The sequence below is a fragment of the Oratosquilla oratoria genome, chromosome 2, assembly GCF_046742065.1.
Source record: "Oratosquilla oratoria isolate Oo_2021 chromosome 2, ASM4674206v1, whole genome shotgun sequence".
Classification (NCBI taxonomy): domain Eukaryota; kingdom Metazoa; phylum Arthropoda; class Malacostraca; order Stomatopoda; family Squillidae; genus Oratosquilla; species Oratosquilla oratoria.
The window spans coordinates 73656270-73682150 of record NC_134778.1 but is presented as its reverse complement, the minus strand read 5'-3'; the positions used below and the strand labels follow the sequence as shown (position 1 = coordinate 73682150).

The 25881-nt window shown below is 38.5% G+C and overlaps 2 protein-coding genes across 4 annotated transcripts in view; both read right to left on the bottom strand.

Moving 5' to 3' along the window:
• Positions 1-8443, bottom strand: part of LOC143040050 (uncharacterized) — a 35072-nt gene extending 26629 nt beyond the window's left edge. The window contains exon 1 of one of the 2 annotated variants that reach the window (XM_076210689.1): positions 8202-8443. Coding sequence is in view for 1 of the 2 variants with exons in the window: in XM_076210672.1 (XP_076066787.1) it covers positions 7505-7528 (24 nt within the window). In the remaining variant the exon portion in view is untranslated. Of the gene's footprint in view, positions 1-7504; positions 7585-8201 lie in introns of those variants that run through there. The other variant, XM_076210672.1, reaches the window with a different exon arrangement.
• A 142-nt stretch (positions 8444-8585) lies between these two features.
• On the bottom strand, positions 8586-24941 carry U3-55K (U3 small nuclear riboprotein factor 55K). 2 transcript variants are annotated; one of them, XM_076210638.1, is made up of 8 exons: positions 24784-24941; positions 21473-21713; positions 20246-20488; positions 10847-10974; positions 9603-9796; positions 9241-9438; positions 8936-9075; positions 8586-8850 (listed from the first exon to the last, which is right to left on the bottom strand). In XM_076210638.1, exons 1-8 carry the CDS (start codon positions 24817-24819, stop codon positions 8621-8623), a joined length of 1410 nt encoding a protein of 469 aa, XP_076066753.1. In that variant the 5' UTR covers positions 24820-24941; the 3' UTR covers positions 8586-8620. The 2 variants fall into 2 exon arrangements, with proteins under 2 accessions (XP_076066753.1, XP_076066763.1); XM_076210648.1 differs by having other exon boundaries at positions 8586-8847.
• Positions 24942-25881: the final 940 nt, after the last annotated feature.

Genomic DNA, 25881 nt, shown 5'->3' with positions numbered 1-25881 from the left:
CTCATAGTCTATGGTGGATTATTCGCTTCTAAAGCCTGCCTGTTCTCTTGGCTGCTTTTCATATAAGATTTTACTTTGTGTATTTGTAAGACCCTTGGAAAATACTCTGTGTACACCTGATGTAGTAATCAATTAATAGTTACTAGAACCTTTCTGGTTTTCTTTCTTGTATAATAAAATCACTATTGTTTTGCACCATGATTCAGGAACGCCTTTCTGACGTAGGCCCATACACTGGGTATATTGATAAGCTAATCTACAATGAACTTCTCCCTGCGTCTTCCAGAGGATCTATCGATATGCTATTTTCCCCAGGTGTTTGTTTAGTTTCATACTTTTTAGAGTAAACACTACTTCTTCCTTTGTAACGTCTACAGATCAGATAAACTTACTGACTCATCCACGGTATTTGATGAGTAAAATTCTTGGTAATTCTATTCTATATTGTTTTTAACCATACTTCTTTTACATCTAATAATGTCTCCATTTCTATGTTTCAAATACATAATTTGATGCCTCCGTATAGCTAGTCTGCGCTCGAACTCTTTAATAATTTTACTTTTCCGAATAGTTTCCTTTATACAATCTGTTTCACTTCCTTTTCTTAATAATTTTTTCTCACTTTTACCCTTTATTCCGTTCCCCCTACTTTCAATTCATATAGTCCTTCTTTTCATTGTATTTTATAACTTTGGAGAATTTCTTTTCTAATGTTTCTATACTTCCTACTTTCTCTGCAGATTCCTTAAGGATATTCAGTAAATTAAATTTCATATCCCTTGATATCTTGCACCTTCGGAAGGCTCATCTACTGTTTGAAGACTTATTTCTCTCGGCTCTGAAGTTTAATTTCGCTGTACAACCTATAGTCACTATCTATATTCATTTTATCTATAATCGTAACACTACTAATGCTCTCATCTCCTAATATACCCTCGACCCAAACGTGATATCCCTGTCAGAAGACCACAAACAGGATATTTTGATAGAAAAACTGGAGAACATCAGCTGGGGTATCGCAGGGTTGATTGAAGTCTAAAGGGAGAAATAAAAAGTCATTCAGCTACAAGAGTGTCACAATTTGTTCTAAGTTGGTGTGTGTGTGTGTGTGTGTGTGTGTGTGTGTGTGTGTGTGTGTGTGTGTGTGTGTGTGTGTGTGTGTGTGTGTGTGTGTGTGTGTGTGTGTGTGTGTGTGTGTGTGTGTGTGTGTGTGTGTGTGTGTGTGTGTGTGTGTGTGTGTGTGTAAAAACTGAACTGAAGCGACGATGATTCCTGGGACTTCTGAAGTATGCAGGAGTTACAGTCCAAGAGGGTGAGAACAACCCATATTAAGTTACATGACTTCAGAGCCCTCGACTACAAACGCACAGCCATTCACTCTGCGGAAGTGTTTAAGAAACCCCTTAAGCAGAGTTTTTTTTTTTCTCTCTTTAATCTTGCACAGTACTGACACGATCATGTTTAAGAGCCTCGTACACGTGTCGCACGTGGGAGTTTGTCAACATTGCTATTCAACTGCCGGAAGCGTAAATCCTCACGGGGAAATGTCGAGTGCCTTTCTCCCTCTCTCTCCCTCGTGAAAGAAAACCTTTTCAGGGACTTCGCCGTTTTACCCAAGTCATCTCTTATTGATCCCCTCCACTGGAGATGGCGACCTCCTCCCGGACGCAAAGTCATTCGTGATACAAGTTGAAGTTACACATTTTCCCGTGTCGTCTGTCGTGGTAATCCTCCGCGAATGATTAAATTTATTGTTTACTTTTGTTACCAAGACTCTTCAATGAGGAAAATTTCTTCTTATAATAATACATACATACATATACCAAGGCTTTTTCCCCCTTCCAAGGGAGGTAGCCAAAAAGGGAAAGGCATAAAAACACTCCCACCCATTTCATCCCTAAATACACTCCACACCCCTCCCACCCTTCCTCTCATCTGAGCACCTCCTGGATGACGGGTCATCCCTGCACCCTGCCCACCGCCCTGGGTCAGAAGCAGTGTCGCAAGACACAGTACATCCACAGCAAGGCCGCTTCATTTAATCGGCGACCCCCCCTCTCCGTCCCCCTTTGCATATAAGGCGAGGACGGGGAGAAATCCCTTCGGGCTGCGTCAAAATTTACTCACACATACTACCCCACCCCCCACCCCCCCGCCCATTCCTCCTCATGCAGTCACAACATCATCCATATACAACCATTCTCCACTCACCTCTGTCTTCCGTCCTCTCCCTTCCTTCCTCAACAGACATTCCCCTCTTCCCCAAAGCCCCCTTCACCCCATCCATCCACCTCATCCTAGGACGTCCCCTCATGTTCACTCCCTCCACATCTGCCTTCCATACCTCTTTTACTAGTCTTTCTTCACTCATTCTTTCCATGTGTCCAAACCATCCTAATATTCTTTCATCAACCCTATCTCCCAAATCCTTTTTCACTCCTGTTCTCCTCCTCACCTCCTCATTTCTCACTCTATCTAGCCTAGTAACCCCCACCATACCTCTCAGACACCTCATCTCAAACACATTCAAACTCCTTCTCTCTTCTCTTATGTTCCACGTTTCTGCCCCATACAGTGCTGTTGGCACAATCACTCCTTCATACAGTCTCCTCTTCGCATCCATTCCCAAATGTCTATTTCTCATTACACTCTTTAAACCACCAAGGCATTTACTCGCTTCTCTCAATCTACATTCTACCTCCACCTTCACTCCACCTTTTCCTGCTACACTTGCACCCAAGTATCTAAAACTATCCACTTCCTCCAGTCGCTCTCCCTTAATGTTCACTTCCAGTCTACTGCCACTTTCACCCCTTGTACATCTCATCACCTTACTTTTACCCACATTTATCTTTAGCTTTCTTCTATCACATACTCTCCCAAACTCTGCCACCAGCTTCCTCAATCCCTCCTCTGACCCTGCCACAAGCGCAGTGTCGTCCGCAAACAACAGCTGGCTCACCTCCCACTTTTCTCCATTTTCTTTAACCATCTCCAATCCCTGACTCACTACCCTAGCATTCACCTCTCGCACCACCCCATCCATGTATAAGTTGAACAGCCAGGGCGACATAACGCATCCTTGACGAAGTCCCACCTTTACTTCAAACCACTCACTCTCTCCATTTCTAATCCTAACACATGCTCTACTACTCACATAAAAACTCTTGACAGCTCCCAAAAGCTTTCCTCCTATCCCATAAATCTGCATAACCTCCCACAGTGCCTTTCTGTCTACCCTATCATAAGCCTTTTCCAGATGCATAAAAGCCCAAAAAACATCCTTCCCCTTTCCTATAGCTTTCTCACATATCTGTCTTACCACAAAGATCTGATCTACACAACCTCTACCCGTCCTAAATCCACACTGTTCCTCACCAATTACTCCTTCTGTTCCTCTCCTAATCCTCTCAATTAAGATTCTCCCATAAGCCTTCCCTACTACACTCAACAGGCTAATCCCTCTGAAATTACTACATTCACACTTGTCCCCTTTTCCCTTGTAAAGAGGAACTATACAGGCACTACTCCAGTCCTCCGGTACTCTACCCTCTCTCCAGCAAACATTAAATAACCTCACCAACCAGTCCACCATCACTGAACCTCCCTTTTTCAGACATTCTGCATGACATCCATCCAGACCAGGTGCCTTACCTGCTTTCATCATCTTTACAACTGCCTTCACCTCATCCTTCCTTATTTCTCCTCACTCATCACTCTCATTTTCTTCGTATTTCCCACTGCAGCTATCTTTCCTTCCCTATCCTCCTTCACATTCAGCAACTCCCTAAAATATTCTGCCCATCTTCCCCTCACTGCCATCTCTTCCATTATCAACTCTCCATCTGTACCTTTTACCTTTTCTTCCCTACTTGATTCGCCTCCTCTTCCTCTCTTAATTTCTTTCCAAAACATCTTTTTATTACTTTCAAAATTTTCTGTCATACTCCTACCCCATTTCACATCTGCTCTCCTCTTTGCCTCCTTTATCTTTTGCTTTACTTCTCTTTTCTTTTCTTTGTACGTCTCATATGACTCCCCTGTCCTCTTTTGTAACCAATCTGTGAATGCTCGCTTCTTCTCTTCTACAACCTTCTTTGTTTCCTCATCCCACCATTCACTACCCTTTCTTCTATTTCCCCTGTCCTTCTTGTTCCACACACCATCCTTGCACACTTTAAGACTCCCTCCTTGAACCATCCCCATTCCTCCTCCACACCCATCTCTGCTCTATCTTTTACTCCCTCCCACTCCTCCTTCAGCTTCTTTTCGTACTCCTTCTCCTTTTCCTTTTCATTCAAGGAGTTCACTCTAAGAACCTCCCTACCTTTTGTCCCTTTCCTCCTTCTCCATCTATCCTCCACTCTCAGCTTACCTTCCACCAAAAAATGATCTGATATTCCCCCACCCTCTCCCCTTAGCACATGTACATCCTTAACTCTTCCTATCATAATCCTATTTACCACTACATAATCCATTAGCACTCTATCTACCACCCTTCCCTCCACCACCCTCTCCCATGTGTACTTATGCTTGACTTTCTTCCGAAACACTGTATTTGCTATCATCAACTCTCTTTCTAGACACATTTCCACCATCAACTCTCCACTACGATTCTTTCCTGGAACTCCACACTTCCCAACCACTCCATCGATTGGACCATTTCCCACTCTAGCATTAAGGTCTCCCAGTACTATTACATTGACATTTCTTCCTAAACCCTCTATGCACTCATTTAAATCTATCCAAAAGGCCTCCCTTTCTTCCATGCTCTTCTCACTGCCCGGCCCATATGCACTTACAAAGACCCACATCTCCTTTCCCAGTTTCACCTTCATCCACATTATCCTTGAGGAAACCTCCTTCCACTCCACTACCCCTTTACCTATCTCCTCACTTACTAGAATAGCCACCCCTTCCCTCCCTCGCCCTCTCTTCACTCCTGATAACCTCCCACTTACACTCCCAAACTTACACTCACCCTTCCCTTTCAACTTAGTTTCACTCAAAGCCAACACATCCAACTTTCTTCTCACAAACATACTACCTATCTCTTCCCTTTTACTCTCATCTGTACCACATCCACGCACATTAAAAGATCCAAACCTTAGGGTGCTGGCCCGAGGCCCTCCAGCACCCCTTATGCCTTTCCTTTGCTTTTTAGGAATCTGCCCCTTGGGGCTACAGGGAGAAGGATGCCTAGTCCCTCTCCCCGTCCCTTTCTTCTCGCCTCTTACGATCCAAGTGGGAAACTTGGTGGCAGTATTCTTTTCCCCCACCACAGGGAATTCCCCCAATCAGAAAGAGAATACTCAGAGAAATGGTACAGGACAGCAACAAGGGGTTGGGGGACAGCATAACGGAGGGACAGTCGTAGTATAAAAGTGTCATCATTTCTCTATGAACAGAATTTCTTCTATCATAGACAAAATGATGTGTGGCTCTGGTCCGTAGGGGCGCCCCATATAGACCCTAAAGTATTGACTGCATGCTACTTTGCCACGATAACAAGCAGCCAATACCCCAGACAATAATATATGTACTAAATCCCTTTTAACAACAGTATTAGCAGTGTCGAAGGTCTAATTTTCCCAATAGTACAGGCACTCCTTTAGACTACGTCATCGTCCTAGACCTGACGGGTCTCGGAATAAGAGCTTCGCATCCTTTTCAGCCACGGGATCGTACCTCCCGGCTAGATGAAATAGTTTGATGTTATAAGAAGATAAGGAATCATAATAATGATAATAATAATAGTAATAACAATAATGATAGTAATAATACATACATAGCCAACGACTCCCCTCCCCCTTACAAAGGAGGTAGCCAAATTCAAAGACATAAACCCACTTTCATCAATTTCATCCCCACATACTCTACTCCCATTCACCACCCCTCCCTCTCTCTTTTCTTGGCTCCTCCAGGATGACAGGTCATCCCTGCATCTCGCCCACCGCCCCCGCCCTGGGTCAGAAGCAATGTAGCAAGACACAACACACCCACAGCAAGGCAGCTTCATTTAATCAGCGACTCCCCCTCTCCGTCCCCTCATGCAAAAAAAATAGAAGACGGGGAGAAATCCGTTTGGGCTGCTTCAAAATATAATTCACACATACTATCTCACCCCTCATTCCCCACCCAATCCCTTCCATGCTTCACAACATCATCCATACACAACCATTATCCACTCATCCCTATCTTCTGTCTTCTCCTTTCCTTCCTCAACAGACATTCCCCTCTTTCACAATGCCCCTTTTACCCCATCCATCCATCTCATCCTTGGCCGCCCCCTCATGTTCACGCTTTCCGGCTCTGCCTTCTACACCTCTTTCATTAATCTTTCTTCACTCATTATTTCCATGTGTCCAAACCATTCCAATATTCTTTCATCAACCCTATCTCCCAACTCCCTTTCCACCCCTGCTCTCCTCCTCATTTCTCACTATATCCAGCCTAGTAACCCCTATCATACCTCTCAGGCACCTCACCTCAAACACATTTAAACTCCTCCTCTCTTACGTTCCATGTTTCTGTCTCATACAGGGCTGTTGGTACAATCACCCCCAACATATGATTTCCTCTTAGCATCCATTCCCAAATGTCTATTTCTCATTACACTTTTTCCCCAAGACATTTACTTGCTTCTCTCATCCTACATTCTACCTCTACTTCCACCCTCTTTCCCGCCACATACATACCCAAGTATCTAAAGCTACCCATTTCTTCCAGCCTCTCTCCCATACTCATTTCCAATTTGATGTCATCCTCTCCCCTTGTACATCTCATTACCTTACTTTTACCCACATTCATCTTCAACTTCCTTCTTTCAAATATCTTTCCAAATTCTGTCACTAACTTCCTTAATCTCTCCTCTGATCCTGCCACAAGCGCAGTGTCATCAGCAAAGAAAAACTGGCTTCTCTCCCATTTTTATCCATTTCCTTTAACCATCTCCAATCCCCGGCCCATTACCATTGCGATGACGTCATATACCAAATCAAGCCATCTCAATTGACAATGCTGTCCTGTAGCAAAACAGACGATAGGCTACCTTCGGTGATACTGAGAGTTTTTTGTCGTCTTCTGATGGTAGTCTCAACCCCTTAAATATCTCTGAAAATATGCAAAGGGTCACATGAAGAATTGTCACCCCAGAACGCCCACATGAAGAATCGTCACCCCCATGATATCCCACCTGAAGATCTGCCACCCCAGTACGCCGAATATCAACAGTGGAATAAAGATTAGGTTAGGTCAGCTTGGGTTGGGTTAGGTTAGGTTGAATGAGGGTTATGCTTACTGTCATCAACTTTTACAACCGAAGAATCGTAAACCCACATGAAGAAATGTCACCCTAGGGTAGCCCACATGAAGAATTGTCACCCTAGGATAGCCCACATGAAGAATTGTCACCCTGTCGAAGTCTGGGGGTGATGATTCTTATTTATGGGCTACCATTCGTAACCGAAATATCTCCCTGACGAAATCTTTATATTGGAGATACCTGTGTCCATGTTATGTGACGCATTCAATATTTTTGTAGCAAGCTCCTAGACAATGCTGAATCATGCTCAAACTACATCTAGATGCCACAAGCTTTGTAAGCAATGATGTCTACAACGTAACATACATTTTTTTTCATCTTCGCCCCAGTGTGCCAGTAAAAAGGTTAATTATGATTTGATTCTAGATAAAACCATTATTATTTACACAAGTCAGATACTTTATTTTATATTGTTTACACTACAGAAACGAAAGCTTCACTGCAAGTATTGCAAGAACATACCAATCCATTCCAGCAAATCACAATATTTCAATCGTTCCTATATTGAACGCCCCATCTGCCTTGTTTTATTTTCCCTTTTGTTATATTTTGTGTAATTACTCTATCGTTCACTTAATTTTCCTGGTTTTACATTTCAAAAGATTATCTGATAAACACAAAATTGAAAAAAAAAATTATATATCCCTTGTTTTGCATAATGCTTTAAAAAGGCCATTTAGTATTATCAAAGAGAATCTAGCCCCATCATTTAACTTCTTGTGTATGTTTTGTAGTCGTAATAACCTTTCTTTTGCCTCACTTCTTTACGTTATCAACATATTATTCCAAGCCTCTTTTCTTCACAATTGTGCATTTTTCTTAATTCTTAAACTTTTATAATAAATAGCCTGCGTCACTCGATACAATCACTATTCACCAAACACAATGACGATGAATGAAGAATGAACAAACACTCCGATGTCACTGCGAAGCAGATGACGTCACGGGTATGTTTTACGAGACTGGCATAAACATATTTTATTTAGCCAGACGTAATTTCGAATTCGGAAAAAAAAAAATTATTTGGGTATCATTGACCTTGGTATGTACTAAAAACGTATTCCGGTAAAAATAGACACCTTTAATTTTCAAAGTGGTTACACTTTAAAATACTCTGAGCACTCAGTTAAAGTACCACCTGAGGCAAACATTAGGCTCAGCATAATCAAGAGAAGCTTCATATTCCTCTCACATGCCTCATCACCTCACTTTATGGATAACAGCATTGTGCATACAAATAAAAGGAAATGAAAGACATAAATTATCAAATTAACAAATATATTTTACTGTACATAATTACTCCTTTACAAGAGGTATTACACAAACACTGTTCTTTGCTGTTTTGTCTGTATACCACCGTCCCAACTTGTGTTCTTGTCCTACCCCCACTACAAGATGAGAGCCGTCTGATGTGAAACACATAGAGTTGACAATACCCTTCACAGGAATAGTGAACAACAGCTCCATCTTTCGAAAGTTCCGGGTATCTACTTTCCACAACCTGACACAGCCATCGAAGGAACCTGCTGAAGAAACATTTATTGTTTATACTTTGTTTTCTTTAGAAACAATATCTCATACTGAAAAAATAAAATTTATGTGAGTACTTGCCTGAAGCTATAAGATCTGTGTTGACGAGAGTGGCTACGCTTGTGATCCAGTTCCCTTCCTGGTTGGACTCTTGAACACCATGTGCCAATTTAATTGTACAATGTGGTTTCTTCTTCAGCGTGGTCCATACTGCTAAAGACCTGTGAAGAAAAAGGCAAAACACTTCAACCTTATGAGTTCTTTCAAGTTACAGAGTATTCAAGACAATTTCATCTTGAGTACTAATATAATGACAGCCAATTCAATCGAAATATCTTTCTTGGCAGAAATAATAAGCAACTGGAACCAACAACAGTTACACTTACCCATCTTGTCCAAATGTGACAAAGGTTCTTTCATTAAGTAATCTTACACCATCCACTGAACCTTGATGTCCGGAGAACCGCAACTGCTTGTCATCCAGTATAACGTACACAATGACAGATTCATCCCGCCCACCACTGGTAATGCACGACTCCCTGGCTAGAGCGTCAATCCCAGTTATTGCATCCTGATGTCCTCCTCTTTATTTTACAAAAATATCAGGGGTGAAATTGTTGTATCTCATTCTTAAATTATATTTGGTTTCCTTACAAGATTACAACTAAATTTGCAAGATAACTTCAGATAATATTGGCATATATTACAAATGTATAACATTTCACAAAGTGAAGATAAAGTTACTTACAAGTTTTCGACAAATGCCATGGCATCCAGATTCCACACCATAACCAATCGATCATGAGAACAAGAGTACAAAGTGTGAGTTCCTCTTCGAAATGCTAGACCTGTAACAGCACCTCTATGTTTCTTAAATGTTTTCAGGTGTTCCAGTGTTGAGGCATCCCAAGTCAGAATGTAGCCAGACTTGTCACCTGTAGCCTATATCAAATAATAATAAATAAAATGAGCTTTCTACAACAAAAAAGATTGGGTCAAAGCTTGACAATGTACACACACACATACACACAAAACACTAACACAAACACCAATTATGATATCTGATAAGTAAGAGACAAGAGCCCATGAACATTGCTCCTTTCATGGATACTACAACTAGGTAAATACACCAAAGGCCCTTTTCCATTTATTAGAGGGTGTCTATGTCAAAGCATGTGACCACTTGATAAACATTAAAAACCCATTTTACACCCTTTCCATCCCAGCACCTTGTGGATAAAGGTCATCCTTGTTTCCTACCACACTGTTCAAAGGCAATACATAGCGACACAACACTTCCTTATCAGGGCCTGACAGATTTACCACCACCACTTCATTATATGGCAACTCCAACTTTTCATCCATTCAAAATAATTGATGAAACATCTACTCTCTTTCTCCATCCATTTTTTCCTGATCCAGACATTCCCCATGCCTCCAAGCCCCCTTTTACCCCATCCATCCACTTCATTCTTGGTCTTCCTCTCAAGTTCATTCCATCCACTTTTGCCATTCACATTCTTTTGCAAGTCTTTCTTCATTTATTCTTTCCATTTACCCAAACCACCTCACCACTCTTTGACCTATCCTATCTGATAGCACTTTTCACCCCCATTTTCTGCTTAATCTTCATATTTCTCCATATATATCCTTGAAACATGTACCATACATTTCAAAAGTTTTATCTCAAAGGTGTTCAGGCTTTTCCTCTTCCATCAATCCTTAAATCCATATCTGCTTCATATAGTGTTGTGGGTAAAATCACTCCATACAACATTCTTTTTGCACTTATCCCCAAATACAAAATTTCCATAAAATTTTTCATTCTACCCAGACATTTATTTGCCTCAGTTACTATAGTTCACCTCCACATCCACTCCTCTATTCACTGCCACATACAACCCAAAGTACTTAAACCTCTCCACTTCCTCCATTGATTTTCACTCCTTGTACATCTTATCACTTTACTTTTCCTTAAATAGTAGTACTTACCAGATACTTTCCATCTGAGGATAATGCTAACGAGTATATATGAGATGAATGTGCTTTTTTTGTCTTTGGATCCCCATCATCTTTCCTTGCACCCAAGACATGTGCTAATCTCTTTCCATCTATACTCCCTATGGAATAAGAAAAAAGAAAAATATATTAACAAGTGATACCTTTGTAAAGACTCAATAAAACTCCTGTAAACAATGACAAACAGGAGATTTCTATAGTATTCTGCAAATATACTGTTACTTGCCTTACAGATATAAATTTCTATATTTTTCTGTTATAGTAAAAAGAGGGATGATATGAACTGTGACGTTTATCACAGACTATGGAATAGGTAGAGATCTATTGAAAGAAGGTAAAAAAAAATTTACACAAGTAGTGGGACAAGTGTTAGGGTCAGGAATGGAGACAGTAAATGGTCTGAGGTGAACATGATGGGGGATTGCGTGATGTTACTATCAATCAATTTGTCACAACTGGTCTCTCCTGAAGAAGACCTGCAGTATTCATACAACCAATGCTGCCATAGTTATTTAGTGTATCTGACCTGATCAATGTGGTAGGAGATGGGGTTATTCTTCATTCATAAGATACTGAGATGAGAAGGAATTAAACTAGTTCTTAATGTGTAAAGTGTCCTCTGACTTGGCAACCCCCTTACAAGGGGGAATAGGCCATTCATGTGTATATGTGTGTGAGTATACTTACCTAATTGTAGCATACAGGAAAGGAGTAATGCTCACAGGGTCCTGTCTCCTATCCTCTAATTTTCTACCATACCTAGACTCAAATTCATGTATGGTTCCAACTTAATCTATATCTTTGATTTCCAATTATCATATTTAGATTTGACCGTGTGTGTGCATAGGCATGTGTATTTACCTAGTTGTATTTTACGGGAAGGGGAGCTATGCTCGTGGTGTCCCGTTTTCATATCTCATTTTATCTAAACTATTTTTAAATTCATGTATTGTTTTTGCACACACCACTTTCTCATCTAACTTGTTCCAACTGTCTATTACTCTGTGAGGAAAGCTGTTCTTTTTCAGGTCTCTTCTATAGCTGTCCTTTTTTATTTTCTTTCCATGTCCTCTTGTATTTCTATCATCCCATTTTATCAGATTCTCTCTATCAGTAATTTCTATGCCTTTCATGATTCTGTAAATAGTTATCAAATCTCCTCTCTCTCTTCTTTGCTCTAGTGTCTGTAGTTCAAGTTTTGCTAGTCTCTCTTCATATGATAGTTTTGTGAGTGTAGGTGCCAATTTTGTAATTGCTCTTTGTATTCTTTCAAGTTTTTTATACATTTTTTTGTACTTGGTGACCATATCGTTGCTGCATATTCCAATCTTGGTCTTATCAGGGTGATTAGAATTTTCTTCACTATTTCTTCATCCAGATATGTAAATGCAACTTTGATTGTTCTTATTAAATTATAGGTTTCTCCAAAAATCTTATTCATATGTTTCTCAGGTGACATATTATTCATAACAATGACTCCCAGGTCCTTTTCATATTCTACTTTTTTTATTCCTTCTTCTCCCAATTTATATGATCCTGTTATTCTGTTTTTACTTTTTCCAAATTCCATTATACACTTCTTTGTATTAAACTCCATTTCCCACTTCCTACTCCATTCCTGTACTTTGTTTAAATCTCTCTGTAGTGATTCACAATCTTCTTCCGTGTTCACTTTTTTCAATAGTTTTGCATCATCTGCAAAGAAGCTCATATAGCTTTCAATTCCTTCATCCATATCATTAATATATATAGCAAATATTATTGGGGCCAGAACCATTCCTTGTGGAACACCGCTTATTACTTCATCCCAGTTTAAGTGTTGGTCTCTTATCACTACTCTCATTTTTCTTTCTTGCAAAGTCTTCCATCCAATTTAGTAGTTTGCCCTGTATTCCTCCTTCAGTTTCTAATTTCTTAAGCAACTTTTTATGTGGTACTTTGTCAAAAGCTTTTTTTAGGTATAGAAATGCGCAATCAGCCCATCCATCTCTTTCTTGTATTATATCTATTAGCCTTGAATAGAAACATATTAAATTGGTGACACATGATCGTCCTTGTCTGAATCCAAATTGTCTTGGATTTAGCACGTTTTTTCTAAATATCTTGCCCATCTATTTTTGACAATTCTTTCACAAATTTTTGCTATTGTACTTGTTAGAGACTGGCCTATAGTTGTTAGGGTCTTCTTTATTTCCCCCTTTATATATAGGTACTATATTTGCTTTTTTCCAATCTTCTGGAACTTTACCTTCTTTCAAGGAACTGTTTATTATGCTATGTATTATGTCTGCAGTTCATTCCTGCATTCTTTCAAAATCCAGTTTGCTATTTCATCTGGTCCATGCAATTTTCTGACATCAAGATTACTCAAGTGTTTCAATATTTCATTCTTTGTTACTTCTATTTCTTTCATAGGGGAGACTTTCTCTTTCCATTCAATCTCTTCAGGTTGTATGTTCTCCCTTGTAAACACAGATTTAAAATGTTCATAATTTCCGCCATTTCAACTTCCTCTGTGTATTCAACTCCTCCTTGTCTTAATTTCTCCAAATCTTGTTTGTTTTTCAGTTTGTTGTTTACAAATCTGTAGAATAGTTTTGGTTGATCTTTACATTTTTCTATGATATCTTTTTCATATTTTCTCTTTTCCTCTCTGCACGCTTGTACATATTCATTTCTATAACAAGTATATATTTTCCATTTTTCTGGTTTTTTGTTTATCTTCCATTTAGCCCAAGCTTTGTCTCTTTTGTCTTTTATCTCCCTACAACTTTTATTGTACCAGCACTTTATATATTCTTTTTCCTGTTTTTGTCTTGGGACATACTTTTCTACTCCCTTTTTATAGATTTTTGTCAAAATATTCCATTTCTCTTCTACTGTTGTATCTTCTTTGTGTATTCTTTCCCAGTTTTCATTTTGGAAGAATTCTCTTAATTTATCAAAATTTGCTTTTTCATACATCAATCTTCCTTTTCTATATTGTTCATTTCTTTTTATGTATTTTTTCTCATTTAGTTCTAGTTCTATCAATATGTGGTCACTTTTGCTTATTGGTGCCTGGTATTCTATCTTTTCCACTATTTCAGGTTCTGATGTGAATATTAGGTCTAGTCTCGATGGTTCTTCTTCATTTCTATACCTGGTGTTCTCTTGGATCCATTGTGTCATTGTGTGGTCAGTAATCATCTCAAGTAGAACACTTCCCCATGAGTCTTCTCCACCCTATACAGTCATCTCTTCCCAGCATATTTCTTTGCAATTATAGTCGCCCATCATAACTATTCTTCCTCCATCTTCCATTATCTTGTTTAGTGTTATTCTTGTGTCTTCTAACATGCTTTTATGTTCATTCTCTTCCCACGAGGCTGTTTTTGGGGGCACGTAGTTTATTACAAACTTTCTGCTCTTCTTATCTCTATCTTCTACTTCTATCATAATCATCTCTACTGTATTGTTCCCTTATGTGACATTCTTCACGCTTATATCCTTCTTAGTCAGGAACATAACTCCACCCCCTTGTTTTTTCTCTCTGTTTCTAATCCAATAATTATATGTATTGTGTCCTATGCTGTTGGGTGGTAGTGGGCCTTTTAATTTTGTTTCAACAATTCCCATTATGTCCGGATCTCTTTCAGATATTTGTTCAGTTCATTCAGTCCTGTTATTAATCCATCTATATTTGTGTAGAATACTTTTAACTTTGTGTTATTTCCATTGTATTCTCTGTTTCTTTTGTGTTTCTCTCTGTTATGCTCCATTTCTTCAATTTCATATTCACTACTCTCTAGTAGAATTCTTGTTTTTCTGTCTCCATTCTGGTCTCGTTTTTTCTCTTAGCTTCATGTCTTTTCCTTATTTCTTCCTCTCTTTCCTCTTTATTCATTTCCCTTTTTATCCATACCTTTTTATATTGTTCACTTGTTGCTAGTTTCCCTGTTTTGGATAAGATATTCTCTGCCGTTGTTTGTGACCTGAATTTAATCTTAATTGGTCTGGTCTAGTCTGTACTATATTTCCCGAATCTGAATTTCTCTTCTATTTGTTTCATTATTTCTGGCTCATCTTCCTGAACTGATTCTAGTAATCGGCTTACTTTTTCATTTTCCTCCTTGATTCTTGTGGTTCTATCTGGGTTGTGTTTCTCTTCCATTCCTAATATAATTATACATTTCTTTTTATCTGCTAAATCTCTTACTATATTCTCCTTTTGTCTTATCACTTTAATAATTGAGTCTTCAGTTTGTTCTTTCATTTGCTGTTTAATTATGTCAGTGAATGCCACTTTATTGTCTTCTTGGGTTGTCTTCCAACTCATAGCTTCTTTAGCTATGGCCTCTTTGTTTTCTTTATTATTCCTCTTTAATTCTTCATTCTCCTCTTTTACTTCTTTTAAATGTCTTTTTAGTTCTACTTCCTTAGTTAAGTTATTGTTTGCTTTCTCTAGTGTTTCTAATCTTTTAACCCTTTCAGCCATTTTTGAAATTCTATCAAATCTACTCTCCCAATGTTCAGTCATTTGTTCAAGTTTTTCTTCGAGTCTTGCTAGTTGGGGGAGGTTGGTATCCGTCCCCCCCTCATTAAATCCATGGAAATTATCATTCTCACCTTCCACTGTGCTACTCATATCTATGTTTCTAATCTTTACACTTTTGTTAGACCTTTCATCATCACTCAGCTGGTCAGGACCCCTTTTGTTTACATGACGCCTGCCTGCCTGGGTCAAGTCCTCCCCTTCCTCATTTCCTTCCATTTTCCTCAGTAATCCCTCCCCTTCTCCTTTTTCCTCACTTTCCCACTACACCACGAGCAATTTCCCCCACCCTGTAAATACAATAGGTACTTCCTTTGCTTTGGGATCCACGAAATTTCACTTTTTCTTCAGAACGTTCTCTAAGCCGTCCGTTCGTGGAAGTGTGTGTGTGTGTATTTACCTAGTTGTATTTACCTAGTTGTATTTTACGGGAAGGGGAGCTATGCTCGTGAGGTCCCGTCTTCATATCTCATTTTATCTAAACTATTTTTAAATTCATGTATTGTTTTTGCACACACCACTTTCTCATCTAACTTGTTCCAACTGTCTATTGCTCTGTGAGGAAAGCTGTTCTTTTTCAAATCTCTTCTATAGTTGTCTTTTTTTATTTTCTTTCCGTGTCCTCTTGTATTTCTGTCATCCCATTTTATCAGATTCTCTCTATCAGTAATTTCTATGCCTTTCATGATTCTGTAAATAGCTATCAAATCTCCTCTCTCTCTTCTTTTCTCTAGTGTCTGTAGTTTAAGTTTTTGTAGTCTCTCTTCATATGATAGTTTTGAGAGTGTTGGTGCCAGTTTAGTAATTGCTCTTTGTATTCTTTCAAGTTTTTTTATACATTTTTTTGTACTTGGTGACCATATCGTTGCTGCATATTCCAATCTTGGTCTTATCAGGGTGACTAGGATTTTCCTCACCATTTCTTCATCCAGGTATGTAAATGCCACTTTGATTGTTCTTATTAAATTATAAGTTTCTCCAAAAATCTTATTTATATGTTTCTCAGGTGACATATTATTCATAACAATGACTCCCAGGTCCCTCTCATTTTCTACTCTTTTTATTCCTTCTTCTCCCAAATTATATGATCCTGTTATTCTGTTTTTGCTTTTTCCAAATTCCATTATACTACACTTTTTTGTATTGAACTCCATCTCCCACTTCCTACTCCATTCTTGTACTTTATTTAGATCTCTCTGTAGTGATTCACAATCTTCTTCAGTTTTCACTCTTTTCAGTAATTTTGCATCATCTGCAAAGAAGCTCATATAGCTTTCAATTCCTTCATCCATATCATTAATATATATAGCAAACATTATTGGGGCCAGAACTGTTCCCTGCGGGACACCGCTTATTACTTCATTCCATTTTGAGTGCTGATCTCTTATCACTACTCTCATTTTTCTTTCTTGCAAAAAGTCTTCCATCCAATTTAGCAATTTACCTTGTATTCCTCCTTCATATTCTAATTTCTTAAGCAACTTCTTATGTGGTACTTTGTCAAAAGCTTTTTTTAGGTCTAGAAATGCACAATCAGCCCATCCATCTCTTTCTTGTATTATATCTATTAGCCTTGAATAGAAACATATTAAATTGGTGACGCATGATCGTCCTTGTCTGAATCCAAATTGCCTTGGATTTAGTACGTTGTTTTTTTCCAAGTATTTTACCCATCTACTTTTGATAATTCTTTCACATATTTTTGCTATTGTACTTGTTAGAGAGACTGGTCTATAGTTGGTAGGTTCTTCTTTATTTCCTCCTTTATATATAGGTACTATATTTGCTTTTTTCCAATCTTCTGGAACTTTTCCTTCTTTTAAGGAACTGCTTATTATGCTATGTATTTTGTCTGCCAGTTCATTCCTACATTCTTTCAGAATCCAGTTTGCTATTTCATCTGGCCCATGCGATTTTCTGACATCAAAATTACCCAAGTGTGTCAATATTTCATTCTTCGTTACTTCTATTTCTTCCATAGGGGGGACTTTTTCCTTCCACTCAATCTCTTCAGGTTGTATATTTTCCCTTGTAAACACTGATTTAAAATGTTTGTTCATAATTTCTGCCATTTCCATTTCCTCAGTGTATTCAACTCCCCCTTGTCTTAATTTCTCCAAGTCTTGTTTGTTTTTCAGTTTATTATTTACAAATCTGTAGAATAGTTTTGGTTGATCTTTACACTTTTCTATAACATCTTTTTCATATTTTCTTTTTTCCTCTCTGCACTTTTGTACATATTCATTTCTATAACCAGTATATATTTTCCATTTTTCAGGTCTTCTGTCTTTTTTCCATCCGGTCCAGGCTTTGTCTCTTTTGTCTTTTAACTCCCTACAACTTTTGTTGTACCAGCATTTTACATATTCTTTTTCTTGTTTTTGTCTTGGGACATACTTTTCCACTCCTTCTTTGTAAATTTTTGTCAAAATATTCCATTTCTCTTCCACTGATGTTTCTTCTTTGTATATTTCTTCCCAGTTTTCTTGTTGGAAGAATTCTCTTATTTTATCAAAGTTTGTTTTTTCATACATCATTCTTCCTTTTCTATATTGTTCATTTCTTTTCATATATTTTTCTTCATTAAGTTCCAGTTCAATCAATATGTGGTCACTTTTACCTATTGGTGTTTTATATTCAATCTTGTCCACTATTCTAGGTTCAGATGTAATTATTAAGTCTAGCCTCGATGGTTCTTCTTCATTTCTATACCTAGTGTTCTCTTGTATCCATTGTGTCATTGAATGGTCAGTAATCATCTCAAGTAGAGCATTTCCCCATGAGTCATCACCACTCTTGACTGTCATTTCTTCCCAGCAGATTTCTTTGCAATTAAAGTCGCCCATCATAACTATTCTTCCTCCGTCTTCCATTATTTTAGTTAATGCTATCTTTGTGTCCTCTAACATACTTTTATGTTCATTCTCCTCCCATGAGGCTGTTTTCGGAGGCACATAGTTGATCACAAATTTTCTGCTCTTCTTATCTCGGTCTTCCACTTCTATCATAATCATCTCTACTGTATTCTTTCCATATATGACACCTTTCACGTTTATATCCTTCTTTGTCAGGAACATAACTCCACCCCCTTGTTTTTTCTCTCTGTTTCTAATCCAATAATTGTATGTATCATGTCCTACACTGTTGGGTGGTAGTGGGCCTTTTAATTTTGTTTCTACAATTCCCATTATGTCCGGTTCTTTTTCTTTCAAATAATCATTCAGTTCATTCAATCCTGTTATCAATCCATCTATATTTGTGTAAGACACTCTTAGTTTTCTGCCACTTCCATTGTGTTCTCTGTTTCCCTTATGTTTTTCTTTAGTATGTCGAACTGCTTTATTTTCATGTTCACTACTCTCCAATAGAATCTCTCTTTCTCTGACTCCGTTCTTTCCTCGTTTTTTGCCTTAGCTTCAATTCTTTTCTGCTTTTCTGCCTCTCTTTCCTCCTTATTCATTTCTCTTTTTATCCATACCTTTTTATATTGATCATTTGTTGCTAGTTTCCCTGTCTTGGATAGAATTTTCTCTGCCGTTGTTTGTGACCTGAATTTAATCTTAATTGGTCTGGTCTTATCTGTACTATATTTTCCGAGTCTGAATTTTTCCTCCATTTCCTTTATAATTTCTGGTTCATCTTCCTGGACTAATTTTAATAAACTGCTTACCCTTTCATTTTCCTCCTTGATTCTTGCGGTTCTATCTGGGTTATGTTTCTCTTCCATTCCTAATATAATTATACATTTCTTTTTGTCAGCTAATTCTCTTACTATATTCTCCTTCTGTCTCATCACTTTAATAACTGAGTCTTCATTATGTTCTTTCAATTGCTGTTTGACTATGTCAGTGAATGAAACCTTATTCCCTTCTTGAGTTATTCTCCAATTTTTAGCTTCTGTAGCTATTTTCTCACTGTTTTCATTACTATTCTTCTTCAATTTCTCATTCTCCTCCTTTACATTTCCTAACTGTCTTTTTAGGTCCTCTACTTCTTCAGTTAAGTTTCTGTTAGCCTTCTCTAGTTGTTCCAATCTTTCAATTCTTTGTAGAATGGAGCCTACATTACCTAACTTACGTTCCAAGTCCTCGATCACCTTATCAACTCTCTCCTCTAGTCTTATCAGTCTGGGGGGGGTTGTGTCCCCCCCACCCTCTTTAAATCCCTGGAACATATTCTCGTCACTTTCTACTGTATTTCTCCTTTCTATACTTCTAATCTTTACATTTTTATTTGCCATTTCGTCATCCGGTGGTCGTTTCATGTTGATCTTCCGCCCGTCTGCCTGGGCCAAGTCCTCCACATCCTCATTATCTTCCATTTCCCCAGTAATCCCTCCCCCTCTCCTCTTTCCTTACTTTCCCACTACCTCACGAGCAATTCCCCCCCCCCTGCAAATACAAAAAGGCACTTCTCTTTGCGTTGGTATCCTCAATCTGCACTTTTCTTCAGAGCGTTCGTCAAGCCGTCCGTTCGTTGAAAGTGTGTGTGTGTGTGTGTGTGTGTGTGTAATATATTTATGGTAATCTTAACATAATTGTACTAGTGTGGTTCGTTTTTCTTGGGAGGGATATTTTTGTAAGGCTAGTGTTTGGTGGGGCTTGATGGATTAAGGAGTTTGACAGTCAGTTTAAAATGCTTGTTTTGTGATCTGAGTATGAATATATTTTTGTATGGATGAGTTGCTGGAGCTAGTGATAGGTTGTTGTAGATGTTTGAGTAATATAATGCAGGTGTAGTTTTTTGTTGCATTCAGTTGGTTGGGCTTGTGTGATGTAATGAAAAGGATACACTGGAGAACATTACCTCCACACATATTATTACTAAATTCAACTTACATTTGACAATTGATGAATCCTTTGAAGTTGAATATATAGTTTGATCATCACTTGAAACTACTACACAGGTAATTGACAATTTGTGCTGCTTGCATCGTAGAACATGAATACCATCTGTATCTGCCCTTACAAATGTATCAGCTACAGTCTTTTGTAATTTGCCAGCTGCTTCTAAAACCTCTTCCTCCAGTCTCTGCCCAATTTCATCTTCAATCTCCTCTTCATCTTCCTTTTCTTGAGCTTCTATAATACAAAAATCCTCATTAGTCCACATGAAAATAAAGAATTTATGTAATTTTATAAGTTTACAACATTGAAAACCTTGGCAATAACCTAATGAAACTCTTAGTCTAGTTTTGTGTGAAGGTCTTACATAGTATAATAACAACTAACACCATAGTCGGACGAAAGAAAGAGTTGAGTAAGCGAAACTATATATTTCGATTGCTAACTGCAATCCTCTGAAGAGTATTGTAGTTAGCGATCAAAATATGTAGTTTTGCTTACTCAACTCTTTCTTTCATCCAACTGTGGTGTTAGTTGTGATTTACAAATGTGTTACTACATTTTCTCACCAGATAGTATAATAATTGTTGTTATCTATTTCTTCAAATATTTTACCTGTTTCAATTTCAATCCATTCACAACAATCATCTCACATTTCCAGTTTACTACACATAGATGAAAAGCAGCCAAGTAACAACCAGAAAGAGGTACTACCCAGTATGGAAAAGGTTAACTGTGACACATTAAACCCTTTTGAGTCGGAGGAGAGGATTGGAAAGAGAAGGAGTGGTAGGGGGTTAGGGATGGGGGAGAAGTGGCAGGGGAATAGAGATAGCGAGGAGAGGTAGGGGTGTGAGGATGAGAGGAGTGGTAGGATGATGGAGGAGAAATAGTTGAGGGATGGGTGAAATGTGGCACTGGGTGATAAGGATGAATGATAGAAGGATGGAGGAAGGCAGGGGAATGAGAGAAGAGCATCAAAAGGATGGTATGTGCTAGGGAGGACAGGGGGAGTGGTAGGGGGTTAAATAGAGACAAGAGAAAGAAGGGAAAAGATGAGGAATTATGGGAAATAAAAGGAAATAGGATGTATGCATGTACGTGTGTTTACTTGTTTGTACTTGTGTGTGTGTAGGTGTATCTCCATCAGTGAGAGCAAGAGAGACAGTGAGAGAGTTGGATATTTACTAATTTGCTCAAAAATATAGAAAAAGCACTTACTTTGAGCTTGAAGCTCTTTGAGGTACTGTTTGGCAAGTCTTACTTTCTTTTCCTGTGCAGTTTCTTGCTCTTCTTCAGAGCTTTCATCATCACTCTGTTCATAAAATTTCTTCTTCTTTTTACTAAAATCTTCATCTTCATCACTTGAAATTTCTTCATCTAAATATTTTGCTGGAGGTTTCTTTCCACTTTTATCAACAAAAGAACCTTTTTGATTTCTGGGCCTTGAAGGTGGCTTGCGCTGAAAGAACAGTAAGCAAAAATTAAATACATCTTACAGAACAATGTATGGTATCTTTACTGAGATGGTAAAAGATCAACTGAAGCAGCAAAGATGAAAAACAAGAAATTTTGTGTAGGGGATGATCAAGTCATAGCACACACCCATCCCACATCTACCAAAACCCATTCATTACTATTCCAATCTTAGCACCTTATGGAAGAATGAACATTGCTACAGCTTATGGTGTTCTCATTCATAAACAAAACTGCTACTGCACACATCACACAGAAGTTATATCAAAATGGATGGAAAAAAATAACCATAAACTGTCAGAACAACTGAAGACTACCTCGTGATATTCCATGGGGGTTGGAGGTTTTCTGGACTCACAAGAGTGGTGCATTACATAATTAATAACAAATGGACACATCCCTATAAATGTTGTTGTTGTTGTTGTCGTTCCCTAGACTGTCTGTCCGAGCAGTCCCGTCTCCCCAAGGAAGGCCACAGCCGAAACTGGGTTTTCCCACAAATCCTTTATAGAGTGTATGTTGTGTTGTTTGCGTGCATGATTGTGTATAATGCAGTCTTCCATTATGTGTTGTATGGTATGGGGTGAAGTGTTACATCCTGGGCAGCTGTTCACAACACGGTCGTCCAGCCTCTTCTGGTAGCTTAGAAGTGCTATAAATGTTGATCTGAGAGCACTGTCTATTTGGCCACTTGATGGCTCCCAACTTTTTTTTTTTTTTTTGCCATCATGTTTTGTTAACATTTTAATAACCCTATCAAGCAGAAATGCTTTAAAATCCATTTTTGTGATGAAAACCAACTCATGTTTAAAAGAGCACTATAGGTTGAGTTCCGATTTTACGGCAGGGCATTTACTGGAATCCCAGGTTTAGCAGCACAACTTACTATTGAGGCAATAGGCATAGGGTTTAATGTCATTCCCACATTTGGCGGAATATTAGATGCTGACTTCACTGGTTTCCATATGTCCAAGGCAAAGCAGACTGTGGGGGATATTATGGAGTATGCCAAAGAATACACCAGTTCAGTGGCACAGAAACTTGAGCGTCAAGACCTGGTGGCTTGATGTTGATGATGATGCTCCTGTTGCCCACCAGTTATCTTCAGCAGATATAGTGAGAATGGTTACGACACCAGAGGAGTTCCAGCATGAGCAGCACGAGGAGAGTGATGACGATGACAAGCAAAATGATGACCCCCCACTGAGATCTCCTTCGACAGGATAATTGAGCAGACAGAACAATTAATCACTGCTTTGGAGCAGCGCTCTTTCATCTCAGAACTGCAAATAATGCAGGTGTATAACATACAGGCCTGTTTAACCCCTTCTATACGGTGCCGCCTAAGTAGGCGGCATGGGGAGCAAGTGGATACGCGAGGCTGCCATATCGGCGTCTTGATTATATTTATTGTAGTTGTCCCTGCGTAACTGACATACTCTCTAAACTGGCTTCATCACATTTTCTATGGTTATCAAAATTCACGGGTGAAAGAGAGAACGATCGATATAAGCGGTGACTATTTTTTATGGTGCGAGTATTATGACGCAACATCGTACGTCTGGCAGCTAATGCTGCCCGCGAGATTTTGGCCCGGAGTGAAGTGGTTAATAAGGAGAAGCCAAAATACTTGAAGCAAATGAAGATCCAGAACCTTTATAAGAAAATGTGTGACAAGACTGCTTCCTTTACCAGGCCCTTCATCTGCTCCAGACAATGTGCCTGTCATGAGCAGTAATCTGGTGAATTCCACCCCACCAAAGACCCCAGACATCACCAAGCCTGTTGACATAAGACCCGTAGCCAGTCAATACATCAGCCTTGTAGCCCAGTCCTCCATGTAAATAATCATCTTGTACAGTATGAAGAATCCTCACTTTGAGAGTGGAAGAAGCCAGCTGAACAATGTAAGTGCAGTTAAATTTTTTCTTAAGTTTTTCTTACTTTTTCTTATTACCTGTATTTCTGTACTGGTATTTAAAAATAATTAATGGGTTTAATGGCATTCCCAAGGTCCCGAGACAGCCTGTAGATAGAAGTAGGTTTAGAAAACTTAAAGAAATCATGGCAATATCATCATCTTGATTCATAAATTCAATTTTTAAGACATTTAGGAAAAAAATGTATTTATGATATATACACATTATATAAAAAAAAGGGGGGGGGGTCCTAGTCAAGGCAACCCACCCTTCACCCATGCAACATCCACGTGTTGTAACTTATGTCTTAGCTCCAAATGCTGGTCATTTCAAGCAGGCATCAGTTCCAAACTCACAGTGCCCCTACCTGTAAATACTGTCTTCAGGTTGTGGAGTGGGTATAGCTATGTTGATGACATGATAACTGAATACATGTGGAATTAGGTTCTGGTGTGTTCAATAACTTAAGGTAACATAACATAACCTAACCTAACTGCTCACTCAAAATGATGCCCACTTGAACTGACACCCACTCAAGCTGACAAACTTCTTTAGCTCTCTCTAAATAGTCATCCCTGTCCCCCACCCACTATCCAGGTCAGAGCTAGTTTACCTTCCCACCTTCTTCCTTTGAGCTGCATCCATTTTAACTTTTTCATTCATTCACAATCACTCTCCACTTACACCTATCTTGGCCTCTCCCTTCCCTGCTTGATATTCATTACCCCTGTCAAGCAGATACAGGAGTGTATGAGATGTGTGAGTGGATAGTGGTTGTGAATGAATGAATATTCATGATACTATCATCAACGCGGTACAGTTTTTTAAAGTTGTATACAAATGTTACAGTATTATGAGTATACCAATGTTACTTGCTGCTCCAAGTAATTCCTACTACATCTATAACGCGCATCTAAATGTTTTCCTTTTACCTACAGTACTAATAGTTCTAACATTTTCCAACAAGCTTCAAATTTGACAAATCTAGGTCGAGTAGTTTTCACATGATCACATCGAAATACGAATTACACCGTGAGACTCTCAGCGATACTACAAGTTCAACAACTTATATTTATATGTGTAATATCAAGGTGGAATAGACTTCTCTGTAGAGGGAGCAATAGTAAGAGCACATACTCTCTTCTGCGTTCTTTCCCTAATAAAGAACGGCATCCTGCAAGTTTTCGAATCTCGAAGAGAAACAACACAACCACGTTTGATTTGTTTACATGTTCTTTGCCAGTGTTATAACGCTAAGCGCAGGAACACTAAAAGCGCTTATTGGCTGTATTCTAAAAAAAAATTAAACGCGTCCATTTATTTCGTCATACATTAGAATTATAAGTGGAACGACAGAAAGGTGTATCATGCAGGCCTGTAAAGTCTATCATGCCAACTTTATTCTGAACAGTCTTTTTCTGACTTCCGTCTTTCAACATTTCTTTTTGTTTTTAACCTTCTACTTACTTAGACAAGTCACCTTAGTATAATGTACACGCGGATAGTAAAATGCATCCACCAAGTGTTATTTTGCAACCTTCAAAGATGTGAATGATTTAAATGCGCAATATAATCATCTAAGCACCAACTCGCATGAAAATGGAAACTGCCGTTGATTTTCACTGAACTTAAATACTCTCCTTCATATATCCTGAAAGTCAAGAAGAAAGCAATTTTTTTTTCTAAAGAACAAAGAAAGAGGGGTGTACAAAGAGAATTATACTACCTACCTCTGCTGCAGATCATATTTCCTCTTTATTAAACAAGGCCGGTAATAATGTGAAAACCAGCTCAGTAACAGTTGGCAATCTTATTAAAAAGGAAATTAGGCATAAGGTGTTTACTGTGTACCATGCTCAGGTTGCAACAAGGTTTATAGTGGTTAAAGTTTCCGTAGTATTGACAAAATAATACTGGAACATAAACATGATATGAAAACTTGTAATGTGAATAAGGCCATTGTTAGATTCAATACAGGCCACATTGCTGACTGGAGTAATTCTAAGGTGATAAAATATGAAAATCATACTATGAAATGTAAATGTTTTGAATCTGCTTTTATATCTACTATTTATAATATCAACCAAAATAATGGATTCTTTACATTGAATAAAACTCTATCAATTCTGCTAATGAGATAACAAGCAAGATGCGCAAGCTTTGAAGTTTTTACACTACTAGTAGTTTCATGTTTCTCCCCTTAAAATCGGGCTGTATAATGCGTCAGATATTTGT